Genomic DNA, 16,744 nt, shown 5'->3' with positions numbered 1-16,744 from the left:
AAAAAAAAACGGCTTATACCAGTACATGGGAAAACAAGTATTAAGATATTAAGAGTAGGGCTTCCCTGGTGGCGCAGTGGTTGAGAGTCTGCCTGCCGATGCAGGGAACGCGGGTTCGTGCCCCGGTCCGGGAAGATCCCACATGCCGCGGAGCGGCTGGGCCCGTGAGCCATGGCCACTGAGCCTGCGCGTCCGGAGCCTGTGCTCTGCAACGGGAGAGGCCACAACAGTGAGAGGCCCGCGTAACGCAAAAAAAAAAAAAAAAAAAAAAAAAAAAAAAGATATTAAGAGTAAAATAATTAATATCATAGCTTAATAATTTGTTACTAATTGAATGGAAAACATTCCAGATTTTTAAAATCTACTTCTTTTCTTACTCTAAAACATACTTAATACCCATTTCTGATATTTTATTGACTTAAAATGTCACTGCATTTCAAATTTAAAAGGCATTACCTGAAACTCCAAACTAATTTTGTAGCGGGACTATAAAATGCTTTAAAAAAATAATTTTACCAGTTGGATTCAACTTACCCTTTCTGTCACAGAAAACTGATGGGTGTCTGCTGAAATTTTATATGTATGTAGTTTTGTTGGCACGATTGTAATAAAATATTGGAACATCTGGTTGTCTAGAATAAAAACAAAATGTAGGTTTTTTTCATCAATCCAGTAGCAATGAAACTACTGCCAAATACATCAGCCTTCTATTAAATACATCTAATCTGAAATTTAATGCTACTTATAACTTAATGTCTAACAAAAAAATATTATAAAAGAATCAATGAAAGCAATATATTCACATTTGGTAAAACAAGTTCTCAGTAAGCATAAAATAGTCACCCACACACATCTATTAGAAGATGTCAAAAAAGATGAGCTAGTTATCTAGTTAGATATCTTTTATAATCATTATCATCCTTTTATAAAATATGGAAAATAAAAGCATTTCTTTATAGTACAGAAACTAATAAAAATAAAGTTATAATAGGATAACCACCACAAGACACATTTTCAGTTTCTACTAATATCTGAACAGAAATAAATAAACCAAAACTGAATTAGCTATTGGATATATAAACCAAAATGTAGCCTTTGGATAAATACAAAGAATCAATACTACAGTAGGAAAATAAGCAAAGAAACTACTCAATGATGGCCTGGGGTTACTACGTAATCAAAATGATCATATTTATATAGTCATTAGGCATTTATAGGTTTAATACAAGTCATAAACACCAGTATATTACTAATTATTAATTAATTTTAAACAATTAACAGTTCACATAATACAAAACATGTTAATTCTCTAGGTCTACATTCTAGAAAATTTAGAACTAGACATATCTATCTATAGTTTCAACTAGGTTAAGTGAATAGGGCCTCATTACATTTGCGATGTACTTCACGTCACATGGTGATAACTGTCTATGATAACTGAGTACGTGAATAAAATATAAGTTTTAAATGTATGGTTTGATAAATTTTAACAAATGTTTTTATCGATACAATCACCACCACTATCAAAATATAAAACATTTTAATCACCCCAAAGAGTTCCTTTGAACCCCTTTTCAGTCAATCCCTTCTACCTCTGGTCCTAGGCCAACCACTAATCTACCTTCTATTGTTACAGACTCATTTTGCTTATTCTAGAATTGCATATAAATGGAGGTATACAGTATGTACTTTCATGTGTCTAGCGTGAATTAATTTTTATTTTTATTTCCATCAGTTCAATTTCTCTGTCTCTTATCTCACTGTAATTCAGAATAGGAGAGGGAAAGTTAAAATTGTAGATAGAAGGGAGAGGTAAGACTAATGGTCTCTTCAACACTAACATTAAACAAGTTTCTAACAAAATAAAGCAAAGCCTGTTTCAACTTCACCATTTCTTATTTCACCTACCACTATAACTACCACTTGTACCACTATAACTTTCAAAAACATAAAACAGTTTTTGGCCAGTTCTATTATTAATTTCAACTTAAATCCTAAATATTACCACACATAATGTTAGAGCAAAAGTGTGTCAACTTTGTCCACCACCAATAAATGGCTTATCAATTGTGGACGATCTTTCATCCTTTGAGTTGTTCTCTGATGTAAAGTGAACTGCTCAATCTGTGCTTATTTTTGAGGTGTTTTACAAATATCTCTATTACGTCATAAACAAAAATAAGCTAAAAATGAGCGGAGAAGGTGTTCAAGTATGAAGTATTTATGAAAAAGAAGATGAAATTGAGAGTGGTGAGGTTATAACCAATGCTGTACACATGGGTGGGATAATTAGACTTGAGGGAAAAAAATGAGAGACAAAGGAAATCTCACCACGTGCGGAATGAAGTCCAATGCAATGAACAGTAGCCAAAGCAGGTCAAAGAAACGTGACAGGGAAAATTGGAAACCTTTTAAGCTATGGTGAGAGAACTGCTGAAGACCTATTTGTCTAATATATAAGTCTGTTAGATAACTTAATGGCCAGGCAGGGGGAAAATGCTCTTGCATTAGATTTTGTTGCAAGCCACAAATTGTTCCAAAGGTTATAGGTCTGTCCAAATCTGCACAGCATTAAACATATCACTGCTAAGTAATCCCCTCAAAATTCCCACATGAAGGAGAGGGTAGTTACCTGAATCCAACAGATCTGTAATGCTGAATTTTTTCTTTATCGAAAAAGAGGCCCAATAGAACATATATTAGGAAGGAGAAGAGTATACCTGCTTTAAAGCTTTGAATAACCTACTGACATTCATCTCATGCCATTTTATAAAATAATTCTAAACACCTCTTAGTCTTCCTGAACATGTAAATTTAAAGAGCCTTTTGAAAATTAATCTGTTCATATTTGGATCTGCTTCTTTACAAAAATGTATAGTTCATTTCAGCATCTTGAAACAAAGTATTAACCAACATGTTTTCAATTGTGCAGCTCTTGTAATATTTAATGTATTTTGGTGTAGAATGAACACATACTTAAAGATGAGAATACACAGAACAAAGCTTGTAATTCTCAGAATGTTTCTACTCACACATTTCCAAATTTAGTACTCTCAAGCTTCCTTGAGTGAAACATTCCCACACAAACATAAAATACTCATGAATTCTAAATAAAACATGTTTAATGTATCTGATTACAACACTATGCTAAAAGAGTAAAATACCGAAAAGAACATTAATAAATCTATTTGAATTAATAAAAAATGAAATCCTTAATTACAGTTTTGCAAAGGCTAGAATTCCTAGTGGCACAGGAAGCTTTAGACGTCCTTAAGGCATATAATATGACTATTTTTTTTTTTTTTTTTTTGCGGTACGCGGGCCTCTCACTGCTGTGGCTTCTCCCGTTGCGGATAGCACAGGCTCCGGACGTGCAGGCTCAGCGGCCATGGCTCATGGGCCCAGCCGCTCCGCGGCACGTGGGATCCTCCCGGACTGGGACACGAACCCGTGTCCCCTGCATCGGCAAGCGGTCTCTCAACCACTGCGCCACCAGGGAAGCCCAATATGACTATTTAAGAAGAAAGGCAACCAAAAATCTTCAAAAAACAAACATCAGAAACCAAAAAAACCTTTTATTTCCTTAATAATCCATCCATATTTGCATAAACTGAAATTTTAAATGGAATAGATGGTTAAAACAAACAGTAATAAAAGGTATCTGTACTACTTCTGACTGTGTTAATACCAAACCATTCTAGAAGAACTCTAGGTTTCTGATGTTTGTAAAATTCTCTAGAGAGGTTTCTGATATGGTAAATATAGTATAGATTTTAGAACTTTGAACCTACACAAAGAAGAAAATTTTTCTTATAATGTTCAAACTTTCTTTTGTTCTTATTCTTTCTTTGTTGAACATGGAAAAGCAGTTATGCCCTCTTAACACATTAACCTTTCATATGCTTAGAGAGCCTTTAAATTCTACTCCTTCTCCTGACTACTTCTGACTAATTTCTTATCCTGTTCCATGGCTCATTTTTTACCATTTAAAATTCATCCACTACTAGAACAAATTCTCTTACACACATCTCCACTTAAAGATGATCAGCCATTTAAACCACTTCAAGATTTATCCGTTTATCTGTTACAAGGGGGTTAAGGAAGAGGTTTATTTAAAATGTATTAATATCAAAGTTATAAGAACTATTTGCTTACAAGCAAATTCCAACAGTAATTATTAAATACTTACGATCGAATGCAATCTTTTCAGTTCCATCTAAAGGATTAATAATTCCTGGAACAAGCTCTCCAAAAGACAAATGATCTATTCTATGAGAAAAATTGTAAGCTAAGAGGCAAAAAAAAAAAAAAAAAAAAATTAAGTAGAGAAATTAAATTATTCAAAACTACATGTTACAGATTAGTTCACATTCTTACCTATTCTCAAATGAAAATATCTAAAATCTGCTGGTATAATAATATAGTATTTAAAAACATATTATTTTAAGAAAAATGCATGCAAATATGTGGGAATCATATGTATAGAGGTAAACACATTCTGATAAAATGCTATATCGCAAATTTCATAATTATATACAAATTAATATCTAAGAAATAATATGACATCTAATTCTGATAAACAAAAAAATAAGTCTTTTCTAGTCCAAGTCATCATATAGAAACAGGATTGTGTTAGAAGAACTGAGATGATGTCCATGAAACTGATCAGATATATTTTTAATACACACTATTGCTTTAGCACATTTATGTAACTAAACTTGTTTTTTATGGAATTTATTACTTGTTTTTGTTGTATAAAGGAGACTTTAAAAACTAAGTTTTATGATAATCATTACACAAAACTAACTTGAATACTTTATATATGTGTGTAAATGTCCATATTTAAATTTACATACTTAAACAAGTTTCAAATATATTCTCTTCACTATCTGTAAAAACTATCAGAAAAAAAAAAATTAGCAGAAATGTGTACTAAGTGATATAAAGCACACCAAGGGTGCTTCTCCCTACCTCAGCAACTTCTGAGCTATGGCTAAAAAGAAATATAGGTAGCTTAAAGACAAGAGAAAATGGATTAGTCAATAAGTTAGATCATTTATTTTCTCCTTCAGATATCTTCTTTCAGCATACCCCACTTCCAAAGCCCTACCTCGCACCTGCACTAAAAATTAAAAAACACACTTTTTTTGCAAGGACATCTTCACAGAAAGAAATTTCAGAAACTGCTTACAGTCGTGGTTGACAAGTGCTGCCAAGTGTGCATGACCTCGGGGATGTGGAATTGCCCTGAAAGGAGGAAAAAAAGATTAAAGTAATAACATTTAAATACATAACTAATTAAAATCATAAAGGGGATCTTTCCTAAGTTATATAATTTTCTTAGTATAAAATAATATAACAACATACTTGGCCCATGATTTAAGTAGGTAAATCTCATCTCAGTAATGCAATAAACTGGGGGTTGGCAAACGTTTTCTGTAAAGAGTCAGACAGTAAATATTTTAGGTTTTGTGGGCCAAGATGCAAAACTGAAGATATTATGTAGTTACATAACAAGACAGAAAACAAATTTTTACAAACTTATTAATGAAATTCAAATTATAATAGTAGTAATTGAGTACTCTTTTGGAATCCAGGTATTTTTGCTGGGAGATAACATTTTGCTTAACTGGGGTTTAGAGTTGACATTCCCTATTTTCAAAATCCCAGATAAGATAAGGATAGGATACAAACCAAATGCTTTTCCATTTGGCCTCTCTTATTGATAATATGAGTTATCACATGGAGAGGTAAGTGAAATTGAGAACAAAGGCCAAAATATAGAAGTTCTTCCAATATTTGTCAACGTTTCCCTCTTTCAGTTAGTTTTGGAGTAGGATATTGTTTTTATCCAGAAGTGCAAATAAAACCTTCTAAATTTCTTTGAGCCAACTATTATTTGTTGACTATATGATACCAAGAAATTCTAAGGTTCCCATCTACAGGTTGGGGATGGAGAGAATAGGCCCTGGCAACAGTAACAAAACAACAAAACATGAATGTTAAGAAGAGTGGGATAACAAAGACAAAGCAGGGAATTCCCTGGCAGCCCAGTGGTTAGGACTCAGCACTTTCACTGCCGAGGGCCCGGGTTTAACCCCTGGTTGAGGAAGTAAGATCTCACAACCCATGTGGCACGGCCAAAAAAACAAAGACAAAGCAAATGCCTGATTTGATCTGATCACTGTAAACACTGAAATAATTTTGCATATAAGTCTAATGCTGTCTCTATATATTTAAAAAATCTCCAGCCATGCTCTGTCCTGCTTTATGGCCTTTCCCTCAGTCTAGATGCCATTCTCTCCTTTTATATATAAAATTCCTAACCATCCATTAGTGTTCAAAGGTTTCCCTCAATAAAGCCTCCACTGACTTGCAGAGTAGGTCAGGTACCTTGTTATATAGTTTCTTATCAGTCATAGCTTTCCTTTACAACTTCAATACAACTATAATTAAATAATTAGTGTAATTCACTGTTTAAAATTCAGATTCTCTCACAGAATGTCAGCACCATAAGGGCAAACACCCTTTCTCTGTTTTTCACTGCTTCATCTTTAGTATCTACCATGGCACTTTGCACATAGCAAGTACTCAAAAAATACTCTTCTTTTGCAATGATGAATTGTTCAGCTTTGCAAGTCTAGATGGAAGGAAGGAAGTGAAGGAGAAAAGCAGAGAAAGAGAGAGGAGATAATCAGAGAATCTATTTATTCATTCAGGAATTTACCAAGTGTTTATTATATGACAGTTTCTGTGCTGGGTTCTGCTCATGAAGGCAGGTGGTCTGATATTTTTCCTTAACATTTACCCAATTTAACTTTATCCCAGACATATTTCTAACTACGTCAAAATACTTGTCTCGTACTGGTCAGGGATTATATTTTGATGAGGATCACCAAAAGGAAAAACAAAACAAAAACCTAATATACAACAAAATGAACAAATTAATGAAATGTCTAGGTAAGAGCTTTCTGGCTACTAAAACTTGGCAAGCTGAAGGTTTTAATTCATATTTACCTACAGCTTATATACTTTAATATATGAAATATGACATGACTATTTTTCTTTTGTTTTGAAGCAGTAGCTTTTAAAGTTAGTAATCTTCTCTATCCTGAGGTTGAAGGTTGAAGACATAAAAAATATACATTTTAAGAGTTCTCTAGTGGTTAGTTATATATTATTTGATTAACAAAGAATTTACTTTTAACCAAACTGCCAACTTGTTTAAAGTATTTTCAGTAAGTGAAAAGAACATACTTGCCCACAGTTATGTGAAAATTCCCTGCTACTTTATTGACATATAGATGACCACGAATTCTGCAAGCATCTGGAGGCTGTGATGAATCATCTTCCCTGTTACAACAAGATACATTTGAATTACTTACAGCGTATTCAATATAGTCACCATATTTCTGGTGAGAAAATTTTACAGATGGGAAAAAAAAAATCCCTAAAGATCAATTTTTAGATAATGTTCTAAATGTCAAAAGTAGAATAGCAGTTTTTTGAAGTCTACACTTTTATTAAAAAACATCTACAAAATGAAAAACATTATATAATTATTATATATATATATTATTTACACAAATATAAAATTTCAAGGTCATTCAAATTTAACCAGAGGACTAAGTCTAATGAGAGAAGAAAAAGTAAAAGTAAAGAATTACTAGTCCAACAAAGACATGCTTTTATCATGTTTCTGGTACTTTAGGGGACAGGAAGCGTTGGGAAAAAGAATGAGTAAGGGAAGGGCATACCACTTAACTTCAAATAGACAATAACATTTTCTTCCTAAGCAAATGTAAAACCTCTGTATATTTTTAAATTTAAATGATCATTTTCATGATTATAGCATTTCCAAATATCAGCTCTTCTAATCTATAAAAGAGACAAAAAGTGAAATAAAAACATGAAATTCCTAACAAAAGTTTATACATCTTCATAATGGTAAATGAAATTAATTTGTTCTTAAAACCTAGTACAATTTTATATGAAGGTATACCATACACACATAAAAATGAAAATAATATTTGGGATAATCCTGATCAGTATCATAGGCCATAAATTTAAGAGTGAAAAAGACATCTTGAGACTTCCCTGGCGGTCCAGTGGTTAAGATTCCACACTTCCACTGCAGGGGGCGTGGGTTCAATCCCTGGTTGGGGAACTAAGATCCCATATGCCGCACGGTGCGGCCAAAAAAAAAAAAAAAAAAGACATCTTATCATAAAGAATGATTACATTTTCTCTAAGAAATATAAGATTCAGAGGAGTAAACCAATACTAAAATTATGTCACAATAAATTCTTTTTTTCTTTCTTTTTTTTTTGTGGTACGTGGGCCTCTCACCGTTGGGACCTCTCCCGTTGCGGAACACAGGCTCCGGACACGCAGGCTCAGTGGCCATGGCTCACGGGCCCAGCCGCTCCGCGGCACGTGGGATCTTCCCGGACCAGGGCACGAACCCATGTCCCCTGCATCGGCAGGCGGACTCTCAACACGGCGCCACCAGGGAAGCCCCAATAAATTGTTAATAAATAGTCTCACAAAATCTCCCACCTTGGTGGAAGTGCTGTTGATGCACTTTTAAAAGCACTTTTAAATATCACATCTTGAAGTGAATGTTCTTCTTGCAGTCTACTCTGAATCAGCTGTAGCATCCTAAATACAAAAACAAGCAATAGTTAACAAATACGGTAAGACACACAGAGAAAGCCAACACTATTTTAAAAATAACACAGGTAGCTAAGCCATACATTTATTATTACATAACTTTATTCTAAAATAAAGTCTCAAGTATTCTTTGGTCATTTCCTTGAAAGCAGGAAAAGTGAGGGAGTATGGCTACAGGTATAACAGCTGGGGTCCTTAAGTCTGTCTAATTCCATCAGTAATGAATGTGTGGACACTAATTGCATGTCCATTATTGGTGGAATCAGGGTCACCAAGAAAGAACTTCTGTTCACCTGAATATCTAAATTCATCTTTCATGCATGCACGCAGCAATAACAAAATTCTTAGTTTTTGTCGGGCACTGAATAAAGTGTTACAGATACAAAGAATGAGACAAATAAGGGGCCACATAATAGATGTGATGGACTTAAAGGGGCAGATTACTGGGGGTTAAATCCACACAGGAGCATCCAATTCTCATTACAAACCAGGCCACAGTGACATTTAGTATCACCTAGTGCCTGCCTTTTCCAAAGAAACCTGAACTTTATCCTATGACAAGACCATTCTAAACGAACTATTATATTCTACCTATAATTTTTAAAAAGAACATCAGCATATAAGGTATAGGATTATAGAGAACAAAGTATTCATTTGAGAACTCATGCTTAGATTTTCTTTTTAAATATACTTCGCCACTAAAAACACATTAGTTGCTTGAAGATTTTTTTTTTTTGCAAAATTGTTACATTTACATAACTCATGAAATTACTTATTCTGAAGAACAAAACCAAGAATAAAAGTATTTCTTCTCTCTAATATTTCTAACATTTTCAACAATAACTTTGTATCTTTAGATATAATTCTATTTTATATCCTTTAATCTATATCTTTATATAACTAACATCCAAAGTCACCTGTATCACAGTTCAAACTCAGCAAGTACAAAATTTACACCCAGAGGGAAAGGAGGGATGAATAGACAAAACCGGGAATTTTCAGGGCAGTAAAACTACAGGTACTGTAATGGTGAGTACATGTCATTATGGATTTGTTAAAACTCACAGAGTGTACATCTCCAAGAGTGAACTCTAACGTAAACTATGGACTCTGGGCAATAATGATGTGTTCATGTAGGTGCATAGATTGTAAGGAATGTACTACTCTGGTGTGAGGTATTGATAACAATGGAGGCGGTACACGGGTGGGGGCAGGGGATATTTGGGTACTCTGTACTTTTCACTCAGTTTTGCTGTAAACCTAAAAATACTCTTAAAAAGTCTTTAAAATATATATACACATACATACACACACATAAATAACTTGGAAAAATTATTAACAAATATAGGAACTTAAAGAAGAAGCAAATGTAAATGAGAATATATTTCACATCCCATCATAATGATATAATAAACATTTTTTAGAAGTGCAAGTGAGAGATAAAGATAAAATACGTATGCACCACCCACTAAGAACACTGGTAACAGGCCTATTTAAAATAAAAAGTCATTTTTATACTGTAAATTTAGTATAAATAAAAAACAGTAATCAGGAAGGCTATGTCTAGGCTTTGAGATTTCCTTTTACTAAAGGAAAGAGATTAATTGGGATCCTAAATATTTTAAGAAAGCAGAACAATTGAAAGACAACTTAAATATCTTTTAGCAAATTCTACAGGTAAAGAACGTTTTGGTATGCACATTATTCAGGTTGTTAGGTCTTAGGCATCTCTAGTCCATTCAAGAATATTTGTTTAGAAGCAGAACATGATAATCTAGGAAGCTTCAAGAGGCCAGATCCCATCTTCAGATTTACATGTACAAAGACTTAAAATCTTTAGATCTAATGCTAACAGAAATTGAAAGCTTCATATTTTTGCATGTCTTGTATTTCCAGTGTTCAAACTTTTATTGCTTGGTCAGTGGGAAAAGAGGTTGATGACACCAAACCGTATGCTGTATGTGTGTCTTCTGTTTCCAGAGTTTAACTTTTAGTGCTGGGCAGTGGGAAAAGAGGTTGATGACACCAAACTGTGTGTGTGTGTGTGTGTGTGTGTGTGTGTGTGTGTGTGTGTGTGTATACGTGTATAACTTCTGCCTCAAATATACCAATAAATACCCAAGTTTATATTCCATATATAAAAGGATGTAGAAAATTCTACTACGATGGAAAAAGTCTATCATTTTAACAGTAAAAACACAATCTCTTCTCTCACTTACTACTAGTCTTGAACACTAAATAAAATTCTAGATGAAAGGAGACTTCTCACTTTAACATTTCTGGAATAAAGTAATGTATTTTGTCTCTGGATGGTTCTCTACTAAAAGCGCTGGAAGCCCAGAGACACCTAATATTCAGTTATTTTGTTCAATACGTTCGTTTCAACTTTAATTTTAAAAGCTCTCCAAATGGTTAAAGTAGAAATTAAAAGAGAAAGGCCTTTGAAATGTACTTAGGGACTAGAAAGAAAAAGAAAAAAAAAAAATGGGTAAAAAAATTTTTTTGTAATAATCTTAAATTAGGTAATGCCTTTTTAAGCATAAGACACAGTCTAGAAAACAAAAAGAAAGAAAAGAGTGGGGATGGGGTGACTATTTAAAACAAAGAACTAATTTCTTTAATATACAAAAAATTGGGCTTCCCTGGTGGTGCAGTGGTTAAGAATCCACCTGCCAATGCAGGGGACATGGGTTTGAGCCCTGGTCCAAGAAGATCTCATATGCCGCGGAGCAACTAAGCCTGTGTGCCACAACTACTGAGCCTGCGCTCCACTCTAGAGCCCACGAGCCACGGCTACTGAAGCCCGTGTGCCTAGAGCCCGTGCTCCGCAACAAGAGAAGCCACTGCAATGAGAAGCCCAGCACCGCAATGAAGAGCAGCCCCACCCCCACCCCCACCCCCCCACCACGCTCGCCACAACTAGAGAAAGCCCTTGCATAGCAACAAAGACCCAATGCAGCCAAAAAACAAACAAAACAAAACAAAAAAAACCAAAAAATTATTTAAAGTTATTAAGAAAACAACCAAGCAAAATGGGCATATGGCATGAGCAATCAGTTTCACACACACAAAAATACAAATGGGAAAAAAATAATCCACAGATATTCAACTGATTTACAAAGAAATGCTAACTAAAACAAGTACAATACCAGTTTTCACCGATCAAATTGGCAAAAATAAAAAAAGTCTGGTTATACCCACTGTTGGTGAGGTTGTATACAAACAAGTACTCTCACATACTGATAGCTTTGGAATATAAATGAAACTATTTGGGGAAGATGTTTGGCATTATCTATCAAAAATTTTTTTCAGTTTTACTAATATATAACATTGTATAAGACTAAGGTATAAACATACGATTTGACAGATGTATATATGTGAAATGATTACCACCATAAGTTTAGTTAACAACCACCACCTACCTCACCATTACAAATTTTCTTCCTTGTCATGAGAACTTATCAAAACATTAAATATACTCTAAAAGATAAATTTCTTTTCTAGAAACTTTATATACATATATTCACTCAAGTACATAAGGAATATATATATATATATATATATATATATATATATATACACATTCACACAAGGAATTAGATTCAAGAATTTTCACTGAGCATTGATATTAGAATCTTTGCAAGCAATCTAAATGCCCATCGATAAGTATCCAATTAAATAAATTATAGCTTATCCATAAAAGGTACCACTATATGTACTTAAGTGGGAAGATGTGCAAAATATAAGGTTAGGTTGGAAAAACAAAGTTATAAAACAAATGTACAGAATGAACCCATTTGTATTAGGAAAAAAATAACATAAGCAAATATGGAAACATGTAGAAAATTATACACAGAGTATTTCTAGCAGGCTACACAAGAAATTTAACTCTGGTTATTACCACCAGCTAGTGGCACTAGGTTTAGAGAATGATGAGAAGGCTTTTACTTTCACTTTATATCCTTTATATTCAAATTTGATCATATATTGCTTTTAAAATTTTTTAAATAGTTAATACAATTTTAAATGAAAACTAAAATGTATTTATGATTCAAAGTGCATTAAAGATTATATGACTTTCCTAAGATCTGATAAAATCTTTGAAAGTGTAAAGATTATATTATATACTATATTCTGCTAATATTTCATCCAAAGAAATGCCTAGATAAATATATTAATCTATGAATAATATACAGTAGACAAAATAGACAAAGCATGATCTAATTTCTATGGACCACAATACTTTGTTTACTTATTACCTCTGCCATTCTTTTTGCTGTGGTGAAAGATCAAATATTGCCTGAAATAAAGGAAAACATAATCACTAGCAGTGTCAATTTCTCTTGCCTCTTATATCATAATTTTTTTAAATTTTCTTTGACCAAGGAACAAATTTATAATAACATTAAAAACAAGTATTCATAATTTACATTTAATCTTCCATAAGTCAAACTAAAAAATTTAAAATTTTACTCAAAAGTAGTATAAAGAAATTTCACTAACTGTGAATATTTTTCTATTACAGTTATCTACGTTTATAGGAATGGATACAATGCAGTCTATCACATGTACAAAATGGTATTTTAAGACTTAAAGTCATTTAAATGATGCCAGCATGAAACTTAAGTATTTAAAATGAAAGTATTTAAGATGAAAAAGACATACAGCTTAAGTATAATATTCAAGCATCCAAAGCCCATATTCTTGCCAGGAAAATACCATGATAAAATCAAAAAGTTTTGAAATGACCTAACAATGTCACTATAATTCCCAAATGTATTAATCAAGAAAGAATAATTCAAGAAATTTTATCTAGGCACTATGTTCACCAATTCAAAGACAAACTTAGCTACTTTGTAGAATCAGAGGAAAAGAGGCAAACTTCTCACAGTTTGTGGCAATACCCACAATTTAATTTTCCAACAAAAAGTCCACTTTTGATTTTTAAAAGGTGATTTATAACAAGGCATATTAATTCTACTTTCTAACTTATCAATATTATTAATGATCCCTCCATAATCATGCCCTAACCTACTACTCTCTCACTATAAATCCTTTCTCTTTAACTCCTCATTCCATCCGACAGTTCTACCTCTGTGCCTTTAGTTATTTAATTATATCAACCTGGAACCTTCCTCTCCTGTAACTGTGACCCTAATGTCAGTCTAAATTCTATATGCCACTTGCTCTAGGTTAATGATTACAGTGAAATTACTTTGATTACTCCTCCTGCTGAACTTGTCTATACCTTGCTTCCCAACCTTTTTCACAGCACAGCACACAAAGAAAGTGCTATAAAACACACCATGGCAAACAGATGAGGCTACATGCAACTGCTCCCCAGTTACCTTGTGAATAAAACTACTGACAGCAGGGACTATGTGATTCTCCCTTTGACTTCCCCAAACTGCTCGGTATAGTGCTTAACACAGCGGGTAAAGAACTACTGAGTGGCCTACTTTGTGTTCGGCACTATGCTACTTAAATCATTATCTCACTTAACCTTCATAACAACCTTGTGAGTTTGTTATTATTCTCTCCTTTTTATATATAAAAAAGAACTCAAAAGATTAAAAAAATTTTTGAAAAATCACAGATAATGAAGGTCAGTATATAAACCCAACTATGTCAGATTCCTCACTTTCTCACATCCCTAAAAGTAGTTCTTTTCTTTAAATAAATAGTAGCTTTCATAGCATATTGTGTGATCATGGTTTAGAAACCAGTAAAATTATTAGAATTAAGTTTTTAATATTCAGACTGCATATTAAAAGAATGAGTGAAAATTTAAAAACAAGTAAAAATTATCTCAAATAATTTTACATTAATAATAATTCTTAAATATTTTAATATAAATTAGGACAAGGGAATGAATACTTACCAGAAACACTGTTAAACGTTTTAAAAATTACTGATAAAAATATACAATTACATATTTTTAAGTTTCTAACTTTCTGGCTAAGACATGACTTTTAGTTCATGACAGTTAAATTAAAATAAAACTTTCCTCTTCTACAAATGACTGAAAGAAATGGCAGAAACTGTTACAATGGAATAATCAAAGATCCTGCCACAATTACATAATTCTAACATATTTATCAGTGCCTAATACCTGCAATGCATTATGCTTTACATTTTGTGAGCTATAAGGAAGAAAAAATAAAGTAATTGCTTTTCAGGAGCTTAGAATCTAGCTGAAGAGACAAGCTGTCCAGAAAAAATATTTATTAAAAAAATCAGAGACTTAATAAACGTGAAGAGAGTGGGAGTGACAGACACTCAGTATGGAGCAAATGCTAGAAAAACAGCATAAATAAATTTTAGAGGATAAGTTCAAGATGATTATCTCCTCAAATTCTCACAATGTCCAAAGAAACAGAAAAATGAGGACACAAACTGTATCATTATTTTAAATCATTTTAAATAGCATCCATATGTTGGAAATTATCAAAAACTTATGCAAGACAGCATACGAGGGAGACTAAATTGAGAAAAGAGCCCAACACATAATTTATTTCATGGGACAGGAAAATCCATGTAAGCAGTAAATCCCCAATTCAGAGTAACAGAGGAAAACAGGTGATAAAAGATAACAAGACACTTGAGGAAGAGACAGTCACCATCCTAAGAAGACTTCTAGCACTTCAATCGAGTGCCAGAGACCACATCACAAAGGGCATTCCACAGCATTATTATTCCCAGCTTACATGTGACCTGGACTGTATTCTAAATTAAGAAAAACTACTGCTACAGCTGGCTGCTAATGAGGACAGTCACACCAGTTAAAGAAAAAAGGAATTACCCTAGCTAAATTTAACCTGTCAAAACAAATACGGAAAAGGAAATGTGGGGTGCCCTGGTGAACTACTCTGCCATCCTGAACCCAATGTGACTTCCTCCTTTCTTTTCAAAAGCATCTGAAGCTCTAATTTTGCTTAGAAGAAACACAGTATATCTAAACTATATATCCTTCTCCTTTCATTTACGTCTGGAAAAAACAAAAGTGGGGGCGGGGAGGGAAAGGGAACCGACATAACTCAAGTGTGTCTCAACTCTCAGTCAGTTAACTGGCCATTTATTTTCCCATCCTAAAGATGAACAAGAAAATAGATAGCTAGATAGCTAGATAGACAAAAAGATTCATCAATTTGAAAGAAGTGGTAAATCTGAGGTCCGAGGGATAATTTTCCTCTGTGATACCATTTCTAAAAAGAAGAAGAAGAGTGAAGTTTCTCTAATTATTTCTCAATGAGATTTATCATCATGAAGACAGAAAAAAATGGAGTGATCTGCAATATATCAAAGGTGGAAAATATAATCACTGAATTTTAAAACATAATGAAGGCATTGAAAAAAAAAAGATTGATCCTGCTGGATCAAGGTCATCTCCCAGAACTCACAGATAAAGTTCAAAATATGCATCTTATGCAAGAATTGATAAAAATATTGAGAACCACTCCATGAAATTCAACATCACTTGATAAGAATTTTAAAAAACAGAGGTAAAACCATTACTCTGAACATCATTAAAGCAAACAAACAAGCAAAAAACACTTAAAACTTCAGATCATTAATACCATCAAAAGCCAAAAATAACTGAAGGGGATCCACACTTGGATATACAGGATAAATATTTGAATTTCAAAAGTAAAAGAAAAAAGCATATAAGTAGATAAATATGTTACCTACAGAGAAAAAAAAAATTGTGCCAGAAGGCAATAAAGGAATGTCTATAAAGTTCTGAGTGTAAAACACCATAAAGCAAGAATTCTATCCTCAGCCAACCTTACATGTATTGAGAACAGAATGACATAGGCAGTCTGTCATAAAACATAACCCACATATTCTTGCTGACAAAGTCACAAAAAGTCCCTCACAAAATGATAAACAAAAATAAAGAAACTAAGAAGGGTAGAAAGTAAAAGCAATAAAACATAAAGTTGAATAATTATTCCTAAAATAGTATGAAATAGAATACAAATATTAGTGTCTGATAATAATCATCTAGATCTAAATTTCCAGATAATAGTTTAACATGCAATAACATGGTACCTGAATTTGTAAGGTTCCT

At 33.1% G+C, this 16,744-nt stretch overlaps 1 protein-coding gene across 2 annotated transcripts in view; it reads right to left on the bottom strand.

The window, feature by feature from the left end:
• Positions 1-16,744, bottom strand: part of ERGIC2 (ERGIC and golgi 2) — a 41,716-nt gene that overhangs the window by 9,413 nt on the left and 15,559 nt on the right. For both annotated transcript variants that reach the window (XM_032645348.1, XM_032645347.1), the window contains exons 6-11: positions 12,933-12,973; positions 8,560-8,661; positions 7,258-7,353; positions 5,192-5,247; positions 4,190-4,288; positions 535-632 (exon numbers count right to left, since the gene is read on the bottom strand). In XM_032645348.1, coding sequence (XP_032501239.1) covers positions 535-632; positions 4,190-4,288; positions 5,192-5,247; positions 7,258-7,353; positions 8,560-8,661; positions 12,933-12,973 — 492 coding nt within the window. The remainder of the gene's footprint in view (positions 1-534; positions 633-4,189; positions 4,289-5,191; positions 5,248-7,257; positions 7,354-8,559; positions 8,662-12,932; positions 12,974-16,744) is intronic.

The sequence above is a fragment of the Phocoena sinus genome, chromosome 10 (assembly GCF_008692025.1).
Source record: "Phocoena sinus isolate mPhoSin1 chromosome 10, mPhoSin1.pri, whole genome shotgun sequence".
NCBI classification, from domain to species: domain Eukaryota; kingdom Metazoa; phylum Chordata; class Mammalia; order Artiodactyla; family Phocoenidae; genus Phocoena; species Phocoena sinus.
The sequence above is the reverse complement of the archived record's forward strand: the minus strand, read 5'-3'. Positions and strand labels throughout refer to the sequence as shown.